The sequence below is a fragment of the Nerophis lumbriciformis genome, linkage group LG12, assembly GCF_033978685.3.
Source record: "Nerophis lumbriciformis linkage group LG12, RoL_Nlum_v2.1, whole genome shotgun sequence".
In the NCBI taxonomy this organism is placed as follows: domain Eukaryota; kingdom Metazoa; phylum Chordata; class Actinopteri; order Syngnathiformes; family Syngnathidae; genus Nerophis; species Nerophis lumbriciformis.
Window position 1 is genome coordinate 36,547,968 of NC_084559.2, and position 21,644 is coordinate 36,569,611.

A 21,644-nucleotide genomic window follows, 5' to 3' on the forward strand; every position below is an offset into this window, starting at 1 on the left:
AGTAGCACAGTGAGCATTCCTCAACTTTATCAGTATTTATTGCCACCTTTCCCAACTTCTTTGTCACGTGTTGCTGGCATCAAATTCTAAAGTTAATGATTATTTGCAAAAAAAAAAGTTTTATCAGTTTGAACATCAAATATGTTGTCTTTGTAGCATATTCAACTGAATATGGGTTGAAAAGGATTTGCAAATCATTGTATTCCGTTTATATTTACATCTAACACTATTTCCCAACTCATGTGGAAACGGGGTTTGTACAAAGTTACCTTAAATACTTGTATAAAACATGCTAACATGAAAAAATATGCACACTCATCAGTGTGTATTCTGGCAAATATAAACCTGGTCTGTGTTTTTTGAGACAAACGTCTTCATGTGAACATTGTTAAATAAATTATGTTAACCATCCCAAGCGGCCCGATGCTTGGAGCTGCTCAACAACTATCCACTTAATCGAGGAAGAAAAGACGCACAAAGGACAAAAGAAGACTTTGGATGAGGGAAGAGAAGCTTTATACCGGCATATTCAAAAACATTGAAATACTTCTCCGTATATTTACAAAAACTGAATATAAAAAAAGAGAAAATGAACACATCACAAATGGGAGTTGGACAAACTGCCACCAAACACGGTCCGATTTACAACCGCGTCCTCCTGTCGTCCCACTTATGGCTTCAACCTTACAAAAAGAACCACAAACAAAAGCTACTGTGTCTGTGTTGAGTCAACGTCATCAGTCCATGCCTCCCTCCCGTTCACAATAGCAACTGTCCTTAAATAATATGAATTGTAATATCAAATACACGTACAAGACAGGGAGCTACATTTGGGGGCTGTACACTTTGCAGTTATGAAGGCGGAGAGAAAATAACCACAGGCACCTGGACCTTTTTTTACACCATAAATAAAACATCGCCTTTTTGTACCAACACTCCTTTATTTCACACCGATGTCACAATTCGATCGGATGGTTAATTGACACTACTTTTTACCTGGGATTTTCTAACTAAAAAGTGCGACGTGTAGTGTGCACTGAATATTTGGTCTCAAAGTTTAGACTGGCGATAAGGGCCTCCTCAAACAGAATTCACCCAAATCAAATTACCTAGGGTCAGTTCCATCTTTGCAAATATATTTGAAGCTTTGTTACACCGCCGTGTCAACATTGGCCTCGACTTTAGCCTCGGTTTTTGCGAAAATGCAGAATCAGATATGAAAGACAGGATGTTTGCGGAGAGCACAGATGTAGACAAGTCCTCAATGATACCTGAAGGACATTACATAACATGTTATTGTAAGGTCTCCGTCGTTCTCCTATGGGAAATATTTGACAGAAGAAGTTATAAAAACAAGGCCATGTTGACAACAAGTTACAGTAAAGTGAAGATAACCATCCTGCCCAACCAGAGAGTCTTTAAACTTTATAATAAATAGAATTCTGGCCGTCTGTGTGTTAACTGGGGCATGGAAGGTCAGTTTTTCCTCCACGTGTTCGATGGGTTCCTTTTGTACAGTCGCATAGAAAGAGAACTGCCGACGATGGCCAAGAATTTAGTAGAGACACAAAGAACAGGGGCGACGTGGGGTGATGTTGGGCCGAAGGCTTGGGTCGCAGTCCGGACTGGGGTGGTTGAGGGCGAGGATGATGAGGAAGTCACATGTTCCTTAGCGCCAGCAGATGAACACGGTGCTTCACACGCTCATGGTCATGTTTGGAGAATACTGGAAAGGAAAGAGATTCACAGTGTCGGAGGGTTGCATATGACATCACGTCATCAATCAATCAATCAAAGTTGATTTATATAATCCTTAATCACAAGTGTCTCAAAGGCATACTTGCCAACCTTGAGACCTCCAAATTCGGGAGATTTTTTTTTGGGGGGGGGGTTTGGGTTAAGGGGGGAGGAGTATATTTATAGCTAGAATTCACTGAAATTCAAGTATTTCTTATATATATATATATATATATATATATATATATATATAAATAAAATAAATACTTGACTTTCAGTGAATTCTAGCTATATATATATATATTTTACTATATATATATATATACATATAAATAAAATAAATACTTGAATTTCAGTGTTCATTTATTTACACATATACACACACATAACACTCCTCTCTACTCATTGTTGCATTTGAAAGTGCAATGCTTTGCAGCCAGTAGCACAGCCTTTGAAGGAGCGTAGGTATGGGCAGTGTAATATTCTGGGTTGGAGTCAATAACCAGGCGAGGTGACGAAGTTACATCTCTTTACTTCATACTTCAGAACCGACTCCCACACTTGCCGTCAATACAACGTAAACCGTTGGCCAACCAAAAAGTAACCACAGAACACTATACGGTATAGTGTTCTGTGGTTACTTTTTGGTTGGCCAAGCGGATGTGACGACAGGCTGTCCTCACTCAGGTCCGCACGGACCTGGAGGGGGCGTGCCTTAAGTCCGGCTGGAAATCGGGAGAAATTCGGGAGAATGGTTGTCCTGGGAGATTGTCGGGAGAGGCACTGAAATTCAGGAGTCTCCCGGAAAATTCGGGAGGGTTGGCAAGTATGCTCAAAGGGCTGCACAAGCCACAATGACATTCTCGGCGCAGATCCTATATCAGGGCAAGAAAAAAACCAAACCCAATGGGATACAATGAGAAACCACGTCTGCTTTTCTTTTCCGCGGCTTAATTGACACGACGGTCAAGCAGCTTGAGCGAAGCATTAAACAAATGAGAGTGAGTGTCGAGTTTGATCAGAAAATTTTGTATTGCTGTTCTGTTGTTGGGCGTTCCAGTCGATCAAATAGGAAATACAAAAGAACTTTCAGAGAGTCCTGAAAGAAGTGGTTCATAAAGGTAATAAAGTCAGGGAAAAAACAAAAGTGCGTCAAAGGAAATGGCTCTTAAATATATTACTTTTATCAACTTGTGGAATAGAATCGGACCATAATCGTGCCTGCAGAGATCACTTTGTAAAATGTTTGTTTGAACATTTCAATCAATCAATCAATCAATGTTTATTTATATAGCCCTAAATCCCAAGTGTCTCAAAGGGCTGCACAAGCCACAACGACATCCTCGGTTCAGCGCCCACATAAGGGCAAGGAAAAACTCACAACCCAGTGGGACGTCGATGAGAATGACTATGAGAAACCTTGGAGAGGACCGCAAATGTGGGTAACCCCCCCCCCCCCCCCACCCCCCACCCCCTTCTCTAGGGGAGACCGGATGCAATGGACGTCGAGTGGGTCTAACATAATATTGTGAAAGTCCAGTCTATAGTGGATCTAACATTTAAAACTTTCTGTGATGCAATCGAGTTTATTCTCTACTATATTACTAGTGTTTGAGAGCAGAACTAAACGTGAAGAAAGGACTAAAGATCGCAGTAGTTTTTTGTTCTAAATACTTACCTAAATATCTTTTTTTTTTAACCTAAATATAATGACAAAGACCTGGTTGTGCAAATAAACTAATGTCATGTTAAGTCCTAGTAATAACTATTATGATTGTTGGTCCAATACATCGTATTTTCTGTCTCGATTTGTATAACAGAAACTAAAAGCTTAGTTGTTGTTGCGCAGGAAAGCCAAGTGCTTTATTTTGACACAGATTACAACACTATAGTGTCTTTGGTGATATTTGTTAGCCACAAGAAATAATATTAATACATTAGTTGAATAGCAACAGCACATACTGAATATTGATATCACCAGCAAAGATTCAAACACACTTATCATTTTTCTCATTACCGTCACGTTACTTACTGATAAGTCCAACTTTGTCTTTCACGGATTAATGCTTAATTTGTGGACCCCTCAGAACATGATGTGCCTCCCATCTTTTCTTCTCTAAATACCGTAAGTGTCAAAGGAAGTGAGGTAGCAGTAACCTCTTGGTGATGATAAATAGTTTAAATCTTTTTACAATTATTTTATAAGAGTGTAAAAATCCACTAAATTTTTTAAATATTTTTTTCGTTATCGCTTTTATATCTGCCTTTAAACCTTTCAAAATAGCCAAAATCTGCACATCGAGCCTGCTCAGTGGTCTTGTGGTTAGAGTGTCCGCCTTGAGATCGGTAGGTCGTGAGTTCAAACCGAGTCATACCAAAGACTATAAAAATGGGACCCATTACCTTCCTGCTTGTAGAATAGAATCGGAACCATGCTCGTGTCTGCAGAGATCACTTTGTAAAATGTTTGTTTGAACATTTAAAACTTTCTGTGATGCAATCGACTTTCTTCTCTACTATATTACTAGTGTTTAAGAGCAGAACTAAACGTGAAGAAAGGACTAAAGATCGCATTAGTTTTTTGTTCTTTTGTGGGTTTTTTTTAATCTAAATATAATCACGAAGACCTGGTTGTGCAAATAAACTAACGTCATGTTAAATCCTAGTAATAGCTATTGTAATTGTTGGTCCAATCCATCGTATTTTCTTTCTCGATTTTCATAACAGAAACTAAAAGAAACTATGTCAATCAAATACGTTACTTGGTGATAAGTCCAACTTTGTTTTTCACGGTTTAATGCTTAATTTGTGGACCCCTCAGATGTGCAGACATGATGTGCCTCCAATCTTTTCTTCTCTAAATACTGTAAGTGTCAAACGAAGTGAGGTAGCAGTAACCTCTTGGTGATAATAAATCTCTTTACAAAATATATATATATAAGAGTGTAAAAATTCACTCCATTTAGAAAAAAATGTTTCATGATCGCTTTTATATTTGCCTCTAAACCTTTCAAAATAGCCAAAATCTGCACCTTTCTAACCAATCTTGTGGTTAGAGTGTCCGTGTTGAGATCTCCCTACTTGGCACTCAGCATCAAGGGTTGGAATTGGGGGTTAAATCACCAAAATTATTCCCGAGCGCGGCCACTGCTGCTGCTCACTGCTCCCCTCACCTCCCAGGGGGTGGATCAAGGGGATGGGTCAAATGCAGAGGGTAATTTCACCACACCTAGTGTGTGTGTGACTATCAGTGGTACTTTAACTTACCTTTAACTTTAACTGATGCAGGTAAATAAACAGCCTTAAATAAAGTGCCTTTGGGTCATGTGATTGCAACACAACTCTTGTCTGATGCTATAAACGCTTCAATATTTAGCATCCTCCATACGTCTTATCTATCGGGTTAAAGTTTGAAAGCAATCGGAAGAAATATCTATGAGAAACTGTTCAAAAAAAAACAAATTTTTGAATGTTTTGAGGTTAAAAATGTACATAAAACATGCAGAGTTGGAATTAGGCACACGACTATGACAATCACAAATACCTTACAATTAACTATTGCCGGTATGAGGCTAAATAACTTCCTGCCTGCACGTCGCTTGCCTTCTCTGCATGCTGGGATCACGCCAACAGCCGCTATGCACCATCGTCACATACTAAAAGCCCAAAAATTAGGCCACAGGCAAAATCCTCTGACAACACTCACACTATCACTCTGGAAAGGGTTGAGGAAGTTCCCACCCATCTCTCCGTCCTCTCTGGGGGTTCCGGGCTGGTTACTCATACTCAGATTGCCTGGGGAGTTCTGCATCGACACAACAAGACGTCTCATAAGAAGCACTTGTCGGGTTATATGACCCCGGGGATATATTCATCGTACCTTTGGGAGACTGTCCATATCACCAGACCCTGAAAGAAAGCACACGCATAAAACTCATTAACATCGCTTTAATGATCTGACAAAGGACGTCAAAGAAAAAGACACAAAGGCAGTTTATTATTGTACCTAATGATCCATTCATATGATGGGGCTCCATTCCAGCCATTCCCCCTAATGGGCCGTCACCTCCTGCACCCATTGGGAACTGAGGACACACAAACAGCATCTGATTATAGTGTTATAAACCTGATAAATACATATATATTAAAGTATACACTGACAACACTAGCACAAGTCATACATTGGGTCGACTGCCACCTGGAGGGACTGTGTTGATCATGGTGTACATGTTGTCACCAGAGTTGGTGGAATCTGGTGGGAAAATTGTGCACAGTTGATAGAAGCATGGAATACTGTAGGTACCAGGGTTGTCTCGATATCAATGTTTTGGTACCAATTTCTAAATAAAGGGCACCTCAAAAAAATTGCATTATTGGCTTTATTCTAACAAAACATCTTAGGGTACATTAAACATATATTTATTATAGCAATTTTGTCTTTAAATAAGTGAAGTAAATTATATGTATATAGCGCTTTTACATAGTGAAACCCAATATCTAAGTTACATTTAAACCAGTGTGGGTGGCACTGGGAGCAGGTGGGTAAAGTGTCTTGCCCAAGGACACAACGGTAGTGACTAGGATGGCGGAAGTGGGGATAGAACCTGGAACCCTCAAGTTGCTGGCACGCTCACTCTTCTAACCGAGCTATACCGCCAGTTTAGTGTCTAGTATGTTCACTATAAAATAGTGAACATAATAGACAACTTGCCTTTTAGTAGTAAGTAAACAAACAAAGACTCCTAATTTGTCTGCTGATGTATGCAGTAACATATTGTGTCATTTATTATTCTATTTTGTCAAAATTATAAAGGACAAGCTGTAAAAATGGATTATGAATCCACTTGTTCATTTACTGTTAATATCTGCCTACTTTCTCTTTTAACATTTTCTGTTTCAACATGTTCTATCTACACTTCTGTTGAAATGTAATAATCACTTATTCTTCTGTTGTTTGGATACTTTACATTAGTTTTGGAAGATACCACAAATTTGAGTATTGATCCGATACCAAGTAGTTACAAGGTCATACATTGACTATACATTATCATGTGTCCAGAGACGTAGTTCCTGAGTTTATGAATAAATTATGATTTTTTTTTTTAAAGGAAAAAAGATTTTGTGACGATAAAAAATATCGATGTAATTATAGTTGTATCGACTAGATACACTCTTGTACTTGATATCATTACAGTGGATGTCAGGTGTAGATCCACCCATGGCTTTTGTTTACATTGTGACGGCGGTGAGCTATTGTATCCTCCTATGATGTATAGTGAAGCATGTTTAGCTATTCCTCGTCCTGCAGGGATGACACTTGTAAGAAACATACTTTATTTGTCGCCATGGAGGCGAGGATTAGTGATTTAGAAGTAGCTAAATTACTGCCGATTGCGGATGGACGTTAGCCGCTAGCTAGCTAGCCATGTCAAAAAGCACCTCTTCCTGAGGGCGTTTCAGTGTTATAACTTCACCTTTATCATTAGTTTTTAGGCCAAAATGCGTCTGTTCTCCCTTTTCTGTCTACACACTGTGTCTGCTTGTAAGTACTCTGTGATTGTGCGCTGCCGAACATGCTCCTCTGCTCGTAAAACCAGCAATGTCACGATGTGACGACGACACGCCGTCATGCCCGTTAAAAAAAGGGGGAACGGGTACTTTTCAAACAAAGTATAGTACCGTTTTTGATTAATTAGTACCACGATACTATACTAGTACCGGTATACCGTACAACCCTAGTATATACACGTTTCCATACGCTTGCATATCTTACCTGCTGGACTTGGCATTATCGGGGTCCCAGGCGGCCCTCCTCCTCCTGGAGGTCCCTGAAAATTCAAGTTCCATCAGAGCCACCTCTTCATAGTTTGCACAAGAGATGACTAAACTCTCTTAATCTACTATATCTATTTATCCATTACTATTGTAACATGTCTCTGGAGACTGTTTATGAGTAGCAAATGTGGAAAAAAATCCATCAGCTCCCTCCATTATTTGCTCCTCTTGTGATAGAAAAAGCACTCAAACGTTGGCTTTTAAAAGTCTGCCGTCACGACAGAAACATGTCCTTGTTCATAGACTCGAGACTGTGACCCACTCTTAGCTAGATGAGGACAGAAGGCTTTGCCACTAGGAATGGGTGTCGTTTAATCCAGCCCCCGAGAGAGCGGCGCTCGGTTGTCATACACTTTTCCACCACTTGTGGCAGTATTGACAATATCAAACCAGAGCCAACAAACTTAAGAAGCGTGGAGCTAAAGTCAGAGAGAAGTTTCTTAAGTGCAAAAATTATGACTAAAGTGGTAAAGCTGTATTTTTTATTTGCATTTAAATTTTATTGACAGTTTATCTCAGAAACGTATATAGTATCATTATTTAAAGGTGCCATATGTAGACATTTCATGTCAAGTCATCATTAAACGACCGTGATATGCGAAAAGGCATTAATAAATCATGTTATTTTCCAATACCTCTATAACTGATAACAGTAGTTCAGCTGGAATATGCTCATTTCAAAATTCGATTTACAGCCCCGAAATATTGTTTTGGTTTTCATTTCGATGCCCCGCCCTCTACCTTTTGACCAATTAGAAAGTCTGTGAATGTGTCTCATCCAGGTTGCCAGTTACACACCGCCCCTTTCGTCTAGCTACTGCCACTGGTAAAGTTACTAAACATGTCAGACCTTAGTAAATCTAAAAGGCCTTGTTACTATTCTCAACTTATTCATGACAAGGCCAGGAACAAAACGAGGATTTGTATTGGGGATGCCTTTGAAAGATGAAGACAATTGAAGGCGGAGATGAGTTTTTCATCTGACGCCAAACTTGCTAATTTCCTCCTTGATAGGCAAGTCAGGCATTTATGTTTTCTTATTATTTGTAATAAATGGAAATTGACATTTGGTATGTAAACTATATTGTCCAATACAGTCTATGATCTTGTTAAACAAAGCTAGTATGTTCCTGCAACGAATGCTTAGTGTGATGGTGCTTCGCTCCTAGTGTAATGATTAGCATGATAGCCCGGTCAATGACACATCGACATACAGGCTAACGGGGGAAATATATGCCCGTTAGCCTGCATGTGGACATGTCATCCAACTGATAGGGCAAAATACACTACATTGCCAAAAGTATTTGGCCACCTACCTTGACTCACATATGAACTTGAAGTGTCATCCCATTCCTAACCCATAGGGTTCAATATGATGTTGGTCCGCTTTTTGCAGCTATTACAGCTTTAACTCTTCTGGGAAGGCTGTCCACCAGGATGTGGAGTGTGTTTATAGGAATTTCTGACCATTATTCCAAAAGCGCATTGATGAGGTCACACACTGATGTTCAGGTCAGGACTCTGTGCAGGTCAGTCAAGTTCATCCACACCAGACTCTGTCATCCATGTCTTTATGGATCTGGTTTTGTGCACTGGTGCACAGTCATGTTGAAGGAAGAAGGGGCCCGCTCCAAACTGTTCCCACAAGGTTGGGAGCATGGAATTGTCCAAAATGTTTTGGTATCCTGGAGTATTCAAAGTTCCTTTCACTGGAACTAAGGGGCCAAACCCAATTCCTGAAAAAACAACCCCACACCATAATTCCTCCTCTACCAAATTTCACACTCGGCACAATGCAGTCCGAAATGTACCATTCTCCTGGCAACCTCCAAACCCAGACTCGTCCATCAGATTGCCAGATGGAAAAGCGTGATTCATCATTCTAGAGAACGTGTCTCCACTGCTCTAGAGTCCAGTGGCGACGTGCTTTACACCACTGCATCCAACGCTTTGCGTTGGACTTGGTGATGTACGGCTTAGATGCAGCTGCTCGGCCATGGAAACCCATTCCATGAAGCTCTCTGCGTACTGTACGTGGGCTAATTGGAATGTCACATGAAGTTTGGAGCTCTGTAGCAACTGACTGTGCAGAAGTCGGCGACCTCTTTGCACTATGCGCTTCAGCATCCGCTGACCACTCTCTGTCAGTTTACGTGGCCTACCACTTTGTGGCTGAGTTGCTGTTGTTCCCAAACTCTTCCATTTTCTTATAACAAAGCCGACAGTTGACTTTGGAATATTTAGGAGCGAGGACATTTCAAGACTGGATTTGTTGCACAGGTGGCATCCTATGACAGTTCCACGCTGGAAATCACAGAGCTCCTGAGAGCGGCCCATTCTTTCACAAATGTTTGTAGAAACAGTTTCCATGCCTAAGTGCTTGATTTTATACACCTGTGGCCCGGCCATTGATTAGGACACCTGATTCTGATCATTTGGATGGGTGGCCAAATACTTTTGGCAATATAGTGTATATTGTGGATATGGGTAGTGTCAGTGCTATTTCCTTCTCAATATGCTGATATGCTGAGGAAATGGGTTCCAACATTAGTACGGTTGTTAATGGCAATGTGAAACGTATGGAGACAGCCACATCACATGATAAAATAATTCCTCATTCGTGTTTGCATATTGTGGACTACATGTACCAAGTTATATGGCAATCTGAAACCTTTTAAACAGTAGCCTATAGGCATACCAAGGTCAAATGTCTCCTCTTTAGTTTTGGGCGTACATTAGGCTGCTAAGCATGCTCTACTTATTTCCACCAGAGTAACCATTGCTAGCATAGGTTGTAGTTTGTTTTAGTCTTTGTTTTCTGATAGTACTGACAATAACCATATGATTGCCATTTGTTGTGATATTGTACGCAGGCATGGCGTTGTTCTTCCTGAAAATAGCCTAGTTTCTGTGTAAAATGGAGTAGCCCAGTCGATCGAGCTGGATTCAGCTGCGTATCTGGCAACCTCAGTCAGAGAGAGGGGGAGGGGACTACAGACTTTTGACCCTGATTGCAGTACCATTTCTGGCCACATTATTACATATGGCTCCTTTAATATTAATTTAGTTAGAATTTATTTCAGCCTGACCTCAGCCAGCCTTGATTTTTGTGATTAACACATTGTTTCATATCTTTTAACAAAGGTTTATCCTGTTTAACTGTGAGTAGGTTAAATATAATTATTCAATATGAATACATTTAAGAGCAAGATTACTAATTCAGTGGTTTTTTTGACAAGATGACGTCATGTACGGAAGCTGCAGGGAGTGGCTCTCTGTATTGGTGCAGTTTAGTCTGTCTTGTATGTGTTGCTGAATGAATGTGATTGTGTGAATGGTCTCAGTACTTCATACTCCCTAAGTGAATTGTGGTCAGATTTATTTGTTGGATGGTGAGTTTTTGTTTTTTTCTGTAATTTTGTCATGCTCTCATGTTTGATGACAATCAAGCGTTCCATTCAAACAGGTTAAGAACCCCTGTTTATCCAATACTAATACCAATTTGGTACTTTAGTTGAGAATTTTGCCCATCATTCTCAATCCATATGAATACCTGTCAACATTTGCGTTTCAAAATATGGGAAATTCCCTGGAAGTTTCATTTTCATCACAAATCGACAATAAAATAGAATAATAACAATTCAAGGACCAGACATGACTCTAAGCCGTGTCCTTATAATCATGTGTGGAGGGGGACGTGGCCTGCGGGCCTGCCGCGGAACTGGGCGTGCAAGGACCGGCCTCGAAAACAGCGACAGGTGAGTAGATGGCCCAGGTGGACCTTGCTATCTAATCACCTGTCGCCTTTATTAGCAGCAGCCGGAACGAGACACGGCAGTTGGAGTGGGATCCAGAGAGAGAAAGACAGACTCAGAAAAAAGACAATTTGCTGGAAAGCAAAAGCCTAGCACGACTTATGAAAATAAAACAGTGTTGTACCCTGAAATCCGGGCTCTCGTGGCAGTGTGTGGTGGTCCGCAGAACCCACAAGAGGGCAACCTCTACATCATGGTTCTCAACATTTTTTTTAACCAAGTACCACCTCAGAAAACACTTGGCTCTTCAAGTACCACCATAATGATCAACATTAAAACACAGTAGCGTAGTCGACCTAATGCACAAACATCATCAACAAGATACATATTTACAGACTTCTTTGGCAAACCACTAGATGAAGCCAGTGTACCACAAGTGGTAACACTGCACTACACTCTCAAATTCCATTAATAAAAAGATACCACATCGTCTCCTATTTTTTAAGATAATCACATAAATGTTGGAATTTTGCCAGAGATGATTTTCCCATCCTCTTCATGTCCTTGCATCTCCCTTGCGTTGTTTTTTGATTGACTCACATAACATCCGTCCTTTTACGAGCCCACTCCTGAGTGTCGCCCCGACTTGAGTAAAGAAGACACGATTGCAGCAACACTGGCAGTACTGGAGGAAAAAAACAGTGCCGGGAAGATGCCAGGAAAGAAGGACCAAAAATTGATTCCCTAGCAAAGATGGGACGGTTGACAGGTCTATGTTTATGTGAGTCAAGAACACATTAGTGTTTCCCATTTATGTGCATTCTAGATAGTAAAAAAACTGCTAGCAAGAGGCAGCTAATAATGCGGCCAATAGGGATTCACCTACTTTGCCTATAAAGCCCCCTAAAAAAACATCCAAAAACCGCCAACAACACCCCAAACTGTTTTTTATTTCTTTTTTTGGGGGGGGATATGGGTGGGATATAAACAAAACTATTTTGACATTTAGGGCAGACAATAGATATATGATTTATGTGAATATGATGTAATGGATAGGAATGTCTGATGCTGGATGTCAATAAAGAAAAAACGAGAAAAACAAAACAAAAAAAACCCCGCCAACAACACCCCATTTACATACTAGATGCCGACGTAAACACACACACAAAAAATGTCTGATACTAGGAACAAATCAGTACTTAAAAACAGTGCTGATGCTTAAACATTGCCTGAACAGGTATCTACATTTTTTAAAATATATTTCCATTCTCTAATTTTGTGACATTAAATTTAAAAAAATAACTGAAATGCTTAGTTTATATACATAAAAGATAACAAAGTAATATAGTAATAATAATACAAAATAAATGATTAATGCAGGCGTACAGAACATAGAGAATGTGCAAAAAGCAACTTTTTGCAATATTGATGCTCATAATTTCAGGGTTTTGTGAATGCAACCATTTTTGGTGCAAAATGTGCGGTGTTGTTGTTGTTGTTGTCGGCAATAAAGTTGTTGCAGGTGGCTGAGTTTGCATTCATTTAGCACCGAAATGAAACACAAATAGCTTTTTTCGGTGCGGTTACAGTTATCGTAAAAATGTTTCATTGTGAAAGAAAGTTACGACCCCCCCCTTTTCGCTACACATCTTAAAATAAAGCCGAGAGCTCCGCCATTAGCATTAAAGCTAGACACACACACACACAACTGCATGTTGCCAGTAAGACTTACTAAAATCACTTTTAAACTGTCTACATTGCAGGATCAGGGCAACATTTTTGGGAGATTAATGTAATGGGATGGGAGACTGTTGTTTCTGAATGTTCTGAACTCCTGTTTCCACGCCTGTGTTGTATCAACCAGAATATTGTGGCCTGCTGGCCATGGTGGTAACAATCAATTGGTCAATCATTATGCTATACTCTGTCTGGGTAAGAAGCAAATTGTTAATATTAGTAGTATAATTTTTGTTTTCATGTATTTAAATATGTAGTTACAGTATATAAGTTTTTATATTGTGCTACTATTGTTATTTATGTGTATTTTTGTTGTAACTAGATAGTACTGTCTTTATGACACAGTGTTACTGAGGGAGAAACATACAAAAGAGCATTTTTTTTGTATTTTAGTAATGAACAGTGTTCAGCAAATTACTTTTAAAAAGTAAGTATAAATACTTGTTACTTTTCCACTAAAGTATTTGAACTACTCACAGAATTACTCAGTAATAAATGTAATAATATGACTAGGAAAAGTAATAAATGCGTTACTTAAAAATAAAAAAGGAATTAAAATATCTGGCGTATGCAGTTGAGAGACGTTTTCATGAGAGCAGAGTGTGCGTGTGTGTGCCTTTAAGACGCGGTGCTTGTTGCCAAGTAATGTGGGACATCAGCGGGAGCGCGCTCCGACAGATCAGCATTTTAGCTCAGCTTTGTTGTGTTAGCTTAGCACTGACGTCAGCTCTGTTGAATCTATTAATTAGAGCTAGCACAATCAGGTGAAAACCTGATTGTGCTAGCTCTAATTAATTGCGATTGAATGTGCTTTGATGGCTGTAGTCTCCTTGTCCACAAACAGAGTATTGGAGTGTGGCATTCTTGTCACTTTGTTGCTCATTATTCCTGTAATTTCTGTGAGTATTTACATGTGTGTCGTTTGCTGTGTGATGTTGCCTCTTCCAATTTGATTTCAGGTTTATTCTAGTGCGGTGATGGTCGTTGTTTTCATTAGTAAAACATTACCGTGCTTCTGACACTGTTTTGTTGACGTACAACCACATCAAAAGTAGCGTGCCACGTTACATCAAACGCATCGGTAACGGCGTTGTAACGCTCATAAAAGAAATTAATTTGATTACTTGTTACTAGTAAAAGCAACGCCAGTTTTCCTAACAAGTGCAGTAGAGTATACACACCACATAACTGCCTGGGGATGCAGACGAATATGGAGTCTGCAAAATACACAACAAATGAGTAAAAGCAATGTTAAAATGCGGCAAAATTTATAAAAAAAAGGGTTGAGTGTCATTAGTATGATACTTACTGAGTTTGAATTTGGCGGATTTGGCCAGGGTCTTCCACCTCCTGGCCCCCTGGAACAAACACACTTTAGTTTTAGCCATTGTTTTGGATTAATTGGGCTGAGTTGGCATAAACACGCCTATTAATAGTCAGGGAGATGTTCCAGCAGTGGTGTGTTGTCAGGGCCAGCAAGGCCTTCTCTGCTGGCCTAACATAACCAGACATCATTATCATAATTAAAGAAAAAAGTATTTTTTTATTTACTTTCCCTAAATATCTAAAATTATTCATATTCTCTTCATGTCATATTATGCTCCTTCCAGCGCTGTTATATAGTTTTTATCCAATCAGAATTCAGCGAGCTTATGTTGCCATGCTCTACGAAATCTGCCTGAGGCCTTCAGAATCAACAATTCGGGCGTCCGTGCACTGTAAGTGAACGGGGGACATACATTTGACAGACAGTTGCGATAGCCAATCAGATCATGAGTTGTTGTCAGTAAGGCCTTCTAGCTGGACTAAGGCAGATATATTGTGATGTTATGAGCTAGGTAACATAAGAACTCCATTACCCAGCATGCCACAGTAGTGAGGAGCATGCGCAGTAGCCCCGTTTAGGTAGTTAAATGTAGACATGCCGTCAGCTGGATGTTTTTGATGAGCACGCTGTGGAGTAAATTTTAAGAACTCAGCCAACATGCCTCGTCTGCATCTTTTATGATTAGACAAAACAACATATATTTGCAAGGCCATTTTCAAGAAGGATATTTCAAGAGAAATTACATCTTGTGGGACGATGTCGGCCAACAAGCTAACTCAGCTGTCTTGGCGATGATATGGGGAAATGCCCGCCACACAACAAGCGACACCACTGGCTCATACGGCGTCGAATGGGTCCTACAAATTGTGAGTTCAAATATATATATATTTTTTTTCACGTTTAATATGTTTTTTGCAATTTTAATTTTGACAGTACCACATACAGTAACGCTTTAATTGCTGATGTGGGTTTATTGATTTTTAAATGCGCCAGATAAGAACCCGTTTTGTACACTGTTGAGGTGGTTCAATACTGGGTAAATGTGTTTCTGTATAGTATTTCTCCAGCAATGGTCATGTGGTGACATCAATGATGGTATTTTGAGAGGTACACTGCAAAAACTGAAATCTAAGTAAATTGAAATATCTCAAATAAGGGTGATATTTGCTTATTTTCTGTCTGATAAGATAATTCTTCTCACTAAGCAGATTTTATGTTAGAGTGTTTTACTTGTTTTAAGGGTTTGGGTCCTAAATTATCGCAGTAAGATATTACAGCTTGTTGCTGAGATTTTATGACCTATATTGAGTAAAACATGCTTGAAACTAGAATATCAACTGATGCAAAGCTGTGTCATTAACACTCACAAGTATAAAACTACTTTTTTAAAGTAATAATTTCTTACTTCAAGCATGAAAGAAAAAATCATGATGCCGAGTGCATATCATTATGTCAAGATAATGGCACTAGCATTTACTTAATTTAAGAATATTTTTCAACATATTGAGCAAAAAGGTCTCTTTTTTCTACCAAGAAAAGTGCACTTGTTATTAGTGAGAATATACTTATTTTAAGGTATTTTTGGGTTAATTGAGGTTATCTAATTTTCTTTGTTTTGGAAAGTCTTGACAAGTCGAATGTTCTTGTTCTATTGGCAGATAATGTTGCTTAGTTCAAATAAAATACCCTTAATTTTTGTATTTTTTTTTTCTTGTTTTTGAACACTGACTTTTTGCAGTGTAATCGTTGAAGTCTGACATCACTGAAGGCATGGCATGGCCCGCCACTGTGTGACAGGGGCCCTACGTAAGACCCGTACACGAGCACACACACTCTTGGGATAACTGAAGGCCTTAATGTTCAATATCACATTGTTAGTGGACGTTATCGTGCGTCCTATTCCGAGTGTTCGCAATGCAAAACTTACATGTTCATACCGGGCATCCCAGGCCCGACGAGTGCGTTCAGTGGTGGCCTCATCCCTCCTCCATAGCCCTACAAAGACGAAACGCCACAAAACGTCACAAAAAAAACACTAATGATATAGTAGTTAGTGTAAGAAATAAACACCTACACACCTGGGGCCCGAGTGGCACCATGCCTCTTGGCGGCGTCATCCGCTGCATTGGTCCACCCATATTTGGATGTCCTGCATCACAGTACCAGTCATACCTGCAATCCATCCATCCATTCACCCATGCCCACAGTACCTTGCTGCCTTGTGGGGTCCATGCCACTGGGCAACATGGCTTGACTTCCTGGCACACCACCAAGCCCCTGGAGTCATAAGAGATTCTGTCACTAGAATTACCTCAAATGGAAAATACCTTTTTTTTGCCACTGTGTCTCCTCGTACCTGGTTGGGTAATCTGAGGGGCGGTCTGGGTCCTCCAGGGTATCGAGGAGACATAAAAGGCTGCAACAAGCATTTGATTAATAGAGCTGTTTTTGTCATTCATACAACTGAGCATTTCAAAGTACCCCAGAGTGGGAAAAACAATTTACCTCTGTATTGAAGCTATTATCATACACGTTTGTACATGTATATATATGTATGCATATATATATATATATATATATATATATATATATATATATATATATATATATATATAGATATATCAAACATAGAACACTGGGGTCCAAACTTGTGATGTACATAACTGAGGAGTTCCACAAGTTCTCTCATTTTCCCTCCGTAATGTGATTTATGTAATTAAGGTGTTGCCGTAGCGTTTTTACTTCAACGTCTTTAGTTACACTAGTGGTGTTTCTTCAGGTTCCTTCCATTATAGGTCCTCTCTTTTTACACCATCCTGACTATTTATACGGTGGCCTGTAAGTTCAGTTAAAAAAAACTTGCGCAAGACTTAGATTTTTGCAGCAGATTCTGAAAAACACTAGAGAGTGCTGTCATAGAGGTGATCATTGACTAGCTTTTTTGCGGAAAGTCCTTAAAAACAGCAGAGCGCTCCTGTAACTGACAACACACCTGTAAGTTAATCACACCTAGCACTACACTGTTTCGGCTGTTTTGTTGTATATATATACTCGTATATACTGGTTTATTACTATTGTTTTGTTTTTCATTGTAATTATCTTATATGAAACGGTAATACTAACTATTTGGAGTTTTATCACAGTTTATCATTAATAATTAATACGGTATGTATTAACTTATTCAGCAGTAGTGCGTGAATTCTCTGGCTTGTGTGATAAACATTGAGAAGTTCACATTTACTTGTCAGTAAATCCAGTCAGTAAACAAACTACAGGCTCTGACACCGTTAACCACGCTATGCTGTTGGATAAGCTCAGAGCAATCGGATTTGACAAAACCTCATCGAGCTGGATGCAATCTTACTTAGAGGGGTGGGAGCAGGTGTCCCCCAAGGCAGTGTATTGGGGCCTTTACTGTTCCTAATATACATAAACGACATGTCATCAGCACGCGACTGTGAATTGTTCTTGTTTGCGGACGACTCGGCCTTGCTGGTATCAGACAAGGACAAGTCACAGGTGGAGAAAATCCTCAGTGCTGAACTCTGTAGAACATGCACCTGGCTCGCTGACAACAAGCTATCCATACACTTGGGTAAAACGGAATCCATCCTATTTGGGTCCCACATCAACCTTAAGAAAGTCAATGACTTCACTATAAAAGTGGGTGACATTGTTATCACCAGGAAAGATGAGGTCACCTACCTAGGTTCCATTCTAGAGGCTAATCTAACATGGCAACCAAGGTAATCAAAAAGGTCAACCAACGTACGAGATTTCTCTATAGAATCTCCTCTCTGGTCAACAAAAGCACCATGAGGATTCTGGCGGGAACTCTCGTTCAACCCTTTTTCGATTACGCATGCACCTCCTGGTACCCTAGCACCTCCAAAACTCTCAAATCTAAACTCCAAACATCCCAGAACAAGCCAGTCAGATTACTTCTAGATCTCCACCCCAGATCCCACCTCACTCCTACCCACTTCTCCAAAGTGGGCTGGCTCAGGGTGGAGGACAGAGTAAAACAACTTGCACTGAGCCTAGTCTATAAAATCCGCTACACCTCCCTGATACCGAAGTACATGTCAAACTACTTCCTTAACGTAAATGACCGCCATAACCACAACACCAGGGGAAGCTCCACTAACCACGTTAAACCCAGATTCCGAACTAACAAAGGTCTTAACTCATTCTCTTTCTATGCCACATCAATGTGGAATGCGCTCCCAACAGGTATACAAGAAAGTGCATCTCTATCCTCCTTCACAACCGCAATAAAAGTTCACCTCCAGGCAACTTCAACCCTAAACTCACACCCTCCCCGGATTGTTAATAATCAAATGTAAACAATCAAATGCAGATACTTTTTCTTATGCCTTCTGATATTTCTCGCTCCCTCTTTCTCTCTCTCTCTCTCTCTCTGCCCACTACTTGCTGTCCATATCCTACCAAGTCAGACCTACACTGTTCCAATATCCGTTTCTCTGTTCTCAATTGTTGATGACTGATGATAACAACCAAACCTAACCCCCCCCCCCCCCCCCCCCCCCCCTCCACACCCCGGATTGTAAATAATTCAATGTGATTATCTTGTGTGATGACTGTATTATGATGATAGTATATATCTGATAGTATATATCTGTATCATGAATCAATTTAAGTGGACCCCGACTTAAACAAGTTGAAAAACTTATTCGGGTGTTACCATTTAGTGGTCAATTGTACAGAATATGTACTTCACTGTGCAACCTACTAATAAAAGTCTCAATCAATCAATCAATCAATCAATTTCACAGCCCAGAAAATGCACCAATTATTAGTCAGAGCACCTTGTAAGACCACCGGCTGATTTCACTCGCTATATAAATGAAATCTTTAAGATTAAACACTCCTTATGAACAACATAATCATGCAAACACACAGACCAATTTGGAGCACCTTTGTCTGTGCAAGAACAATAAGATCTGTGTTTACATGGCACATTGGAGCGCTTTAACAGTGAACGTTCAGACAGCGATGTCATTACACTGTTTTTTTTTTTATTAATTGTATTCACATAACCCCTTTGATAATTGGCACACCCCACTTTGGAACCTATGTCAAGTGTAAAAACAGCACTGCAAAATAGTTTTGAGACGTAGCTAACAATGCAACCACTAGAGGGCAACCAAGTTCTATGAAGAATGATGTGAGAAAAAGTACTTATATTTAGTAATGAATGACTAATACAACATGTTTAGGAAGTACAAGTGCAGGTATTAGTTTGATTTAAAAAACATGTATGATGACTTGACCATTACCTATAAAAAAGGAAGACAAGATGGAAATCAGCCTTTTTTTTTGCAGCATTAACAGCTTCTGAGAAGATAAGTGTGTTTGCAGGATTTTTTTGTCCTTTCTTTCAGAAGAGCATCTGTAAGGTCACCGATGTTGGACCTGAGAGAGGTGCTGTTTCTCTGTCATCCCTTAGGTGGTCAGGCTCTGCCACTGCAGACTCCATGATGAAATGAAGAATTAAGAATCGGGGCGAACTAACAAGTCTACTAATCCAGTGTTTCTTAAAGGGGAACATTATCACCAGACCTATGTAAGCGTCAATATATACCTTGATGTTGCAGAAAAAAGACCATATTTTTTTTTAACCGATTTCCGAACTCTAAATGGGTGAATTTTGGCGAATTAAACGCCTTTCTATTATTCGCTCTCGGAGCGATGACGTCACAACGTGACGTCACATCAGGAAGCAATCCGCCATTTTCTCAAACACATTACAAACACCGAGTCAAATCAGCTCTGTTATTTTCCGTTTTTTCGACTGTTTTCCGTACCTTGGAGACATCATGCCTCGTCGGTGTGTTGTCGGAGGGTGTAACAACACGAACAGGGACGGATTCAAGTTGCACCAGTGGCCCAAAGATGCGAAAGTGGCAAGAAATTGGACGTTTGTTCCGCACACTTTACCGACAAAAGCTATGCTACGACAGAGATGGCAAGAATGTGTGGATATCCTGCGACACTCAAAGCAGATGCATTTCCAACTGGACTGGACAGATCAGCTTTCAGGAAAAGAGCGCGGATGAGGGTATGTCTACAGAATATATTAATTGATGAAAACTGGGCTGTCTGCACTCTCAAAGTGCATGTTGTTGCCAAATGTATTTCATATGCTGTAAACCTAGTTCATAGTCGTTAGTTTCCTTTAATGCCAAACAAACACATACCAATCGTTGGTTAGAAGGCGATCGCCGAATTCGTCCTCGCTTTCTCCCGTGTCGCTGGCTGTCGTGTCGTTTTCGTCAGTTTCGCTTGCATACGGTTCAAACTGATATGGCTCAATAGCTTCAGTTTCTTCTTCAATTTCGTTTTCGCTACCTGCCTCCACACTACAACCATCCGTTTCAATACATGTGTAATCTGTTGAATCGCTTAAGCCGCTGAAATCCGAGTCTGAATCCGAGCTAATGTCGCTATACCTTGCTGTTCTATGCGCCATGTTTGTTTGTATTGGCATCACTGTGTGACGTCAAATGGACGGGTGTTTATAACGATGGTTAAAATCAGGCACTTTGAAGCTTTTTTTTAGGGAAATTGCGTGATGGGTAAAATTTTGAAAAAAACTTCAAAAAATAAAATAAGCCACTGGGAACTGATTTTTAATGGTTTTAACCCTTCTGAAATTGTGATAATGTTCCCCTTTAACCATGATTGGGCCCCGAGCGTGCCCTAGAGGGCCGCCAAAAAATACCTGTTTCTCAGCTGTGGTCCGTATGGGCTGCATCGGTACTCAGTTGTAATACACTTTTCCACCACTTGTGGCATTAATGACAGTATCAAACCAGAGATAGTATGGCCAACCCGATTTCAAAGTCGGTAGCAAACATGGCGCACATAGTCACGTGAAGGGCTTTTGACCAATTATTTAGAAGATCCTCTGGCCATACTCTCATTACGTCGATCGCAAGCTACCGGTCGACGTGTGTCAGTCCATCGCTAGCCAGGCATTAAAAAAATAGACCTAAAATTAGCGATCATCAATCTTCCCCAAGACGTCACTTTCGTCACTTGATTGACATTCACGGCACTCGAGGGTCTTGTGAGATGACGCTGGGTGCTGTGAGATCATTATTAAGAAAAAATGACCGACAGGAAGGCGAGAAACACTTTTTATTTCAACAGACTCTCGCGCCGTACCTGCCGTCAAAACTCTAAAGACTGACTGCACAGTTCCTGTCTTCATAATAAAAGCACTGCTT

At 40.0% G+C, this 21,644-nt stretch overlaps 1 protein-coding gene across 5 annotated transcripts in view; it reads right to left on the reverse strand.

Moving 5' to 3' along the window:
- Positions 1-493: 493 nt before the first annotated feature.
- ssbp2b (single stranded DNA binding protein 2b) overlaps positions 494-21,644 on the reverse strand; it is a 316,774-nt gene continuing 295,623 nt past the window's right edge. For 3 of the 5 annotated variants that reach the window (XM_061986545.1, XM_061986546.1, XM_061986549.1), the window contains 12 exons: positions 16,748-16,807; positions 16,602-16,668; positions 16,470-16,540; positions 16,319-16,386; positions 14,374-14,422; positions 14,246-14,293; positions 7,511-7,565; positions 5,919-5,989; positions 5,744-5,822; positions 5,618-5,646; positions 5,444-5,542; positions 494-1,726 (listed from right to left, as the gene is read on the reverse strand). In XM_061986545.1, coding sequence (XP_061842529.1) covers positions 1,697-1,726; positions 5,444-5,542; positions 5,618-5,646; positions 5,744-5,822; positions 5,919-5,989; positions 7,511-7,565; positions 14,246-14,293; positions 14,374-14,422; positions 16,319-16,386; positions 16,470-16,540; positions 16,602-16,668; positions 16,748-16,807 — 726 coding nt within the window. In that variant the 3' untranslated portion in view covers positions 494-1,696. The remainder of the gene's footprint in view (positions 1,727-5,443; positions 5,543-5,617; positions 5,647-5,743; positions 5,823-5,918; positions 5,990-7,510; positions 7,566-14,245; positions 14,294-14,373; positions 14,423-16,318; positions 16,387-16,469; positions 16,541-16,601; positions 16,669-16,747; positions 16,808-21,644) is intronic. The other 2 variants (XM_061986544.1, XM_061986547.1) reach the window with 1 other exon arrangement.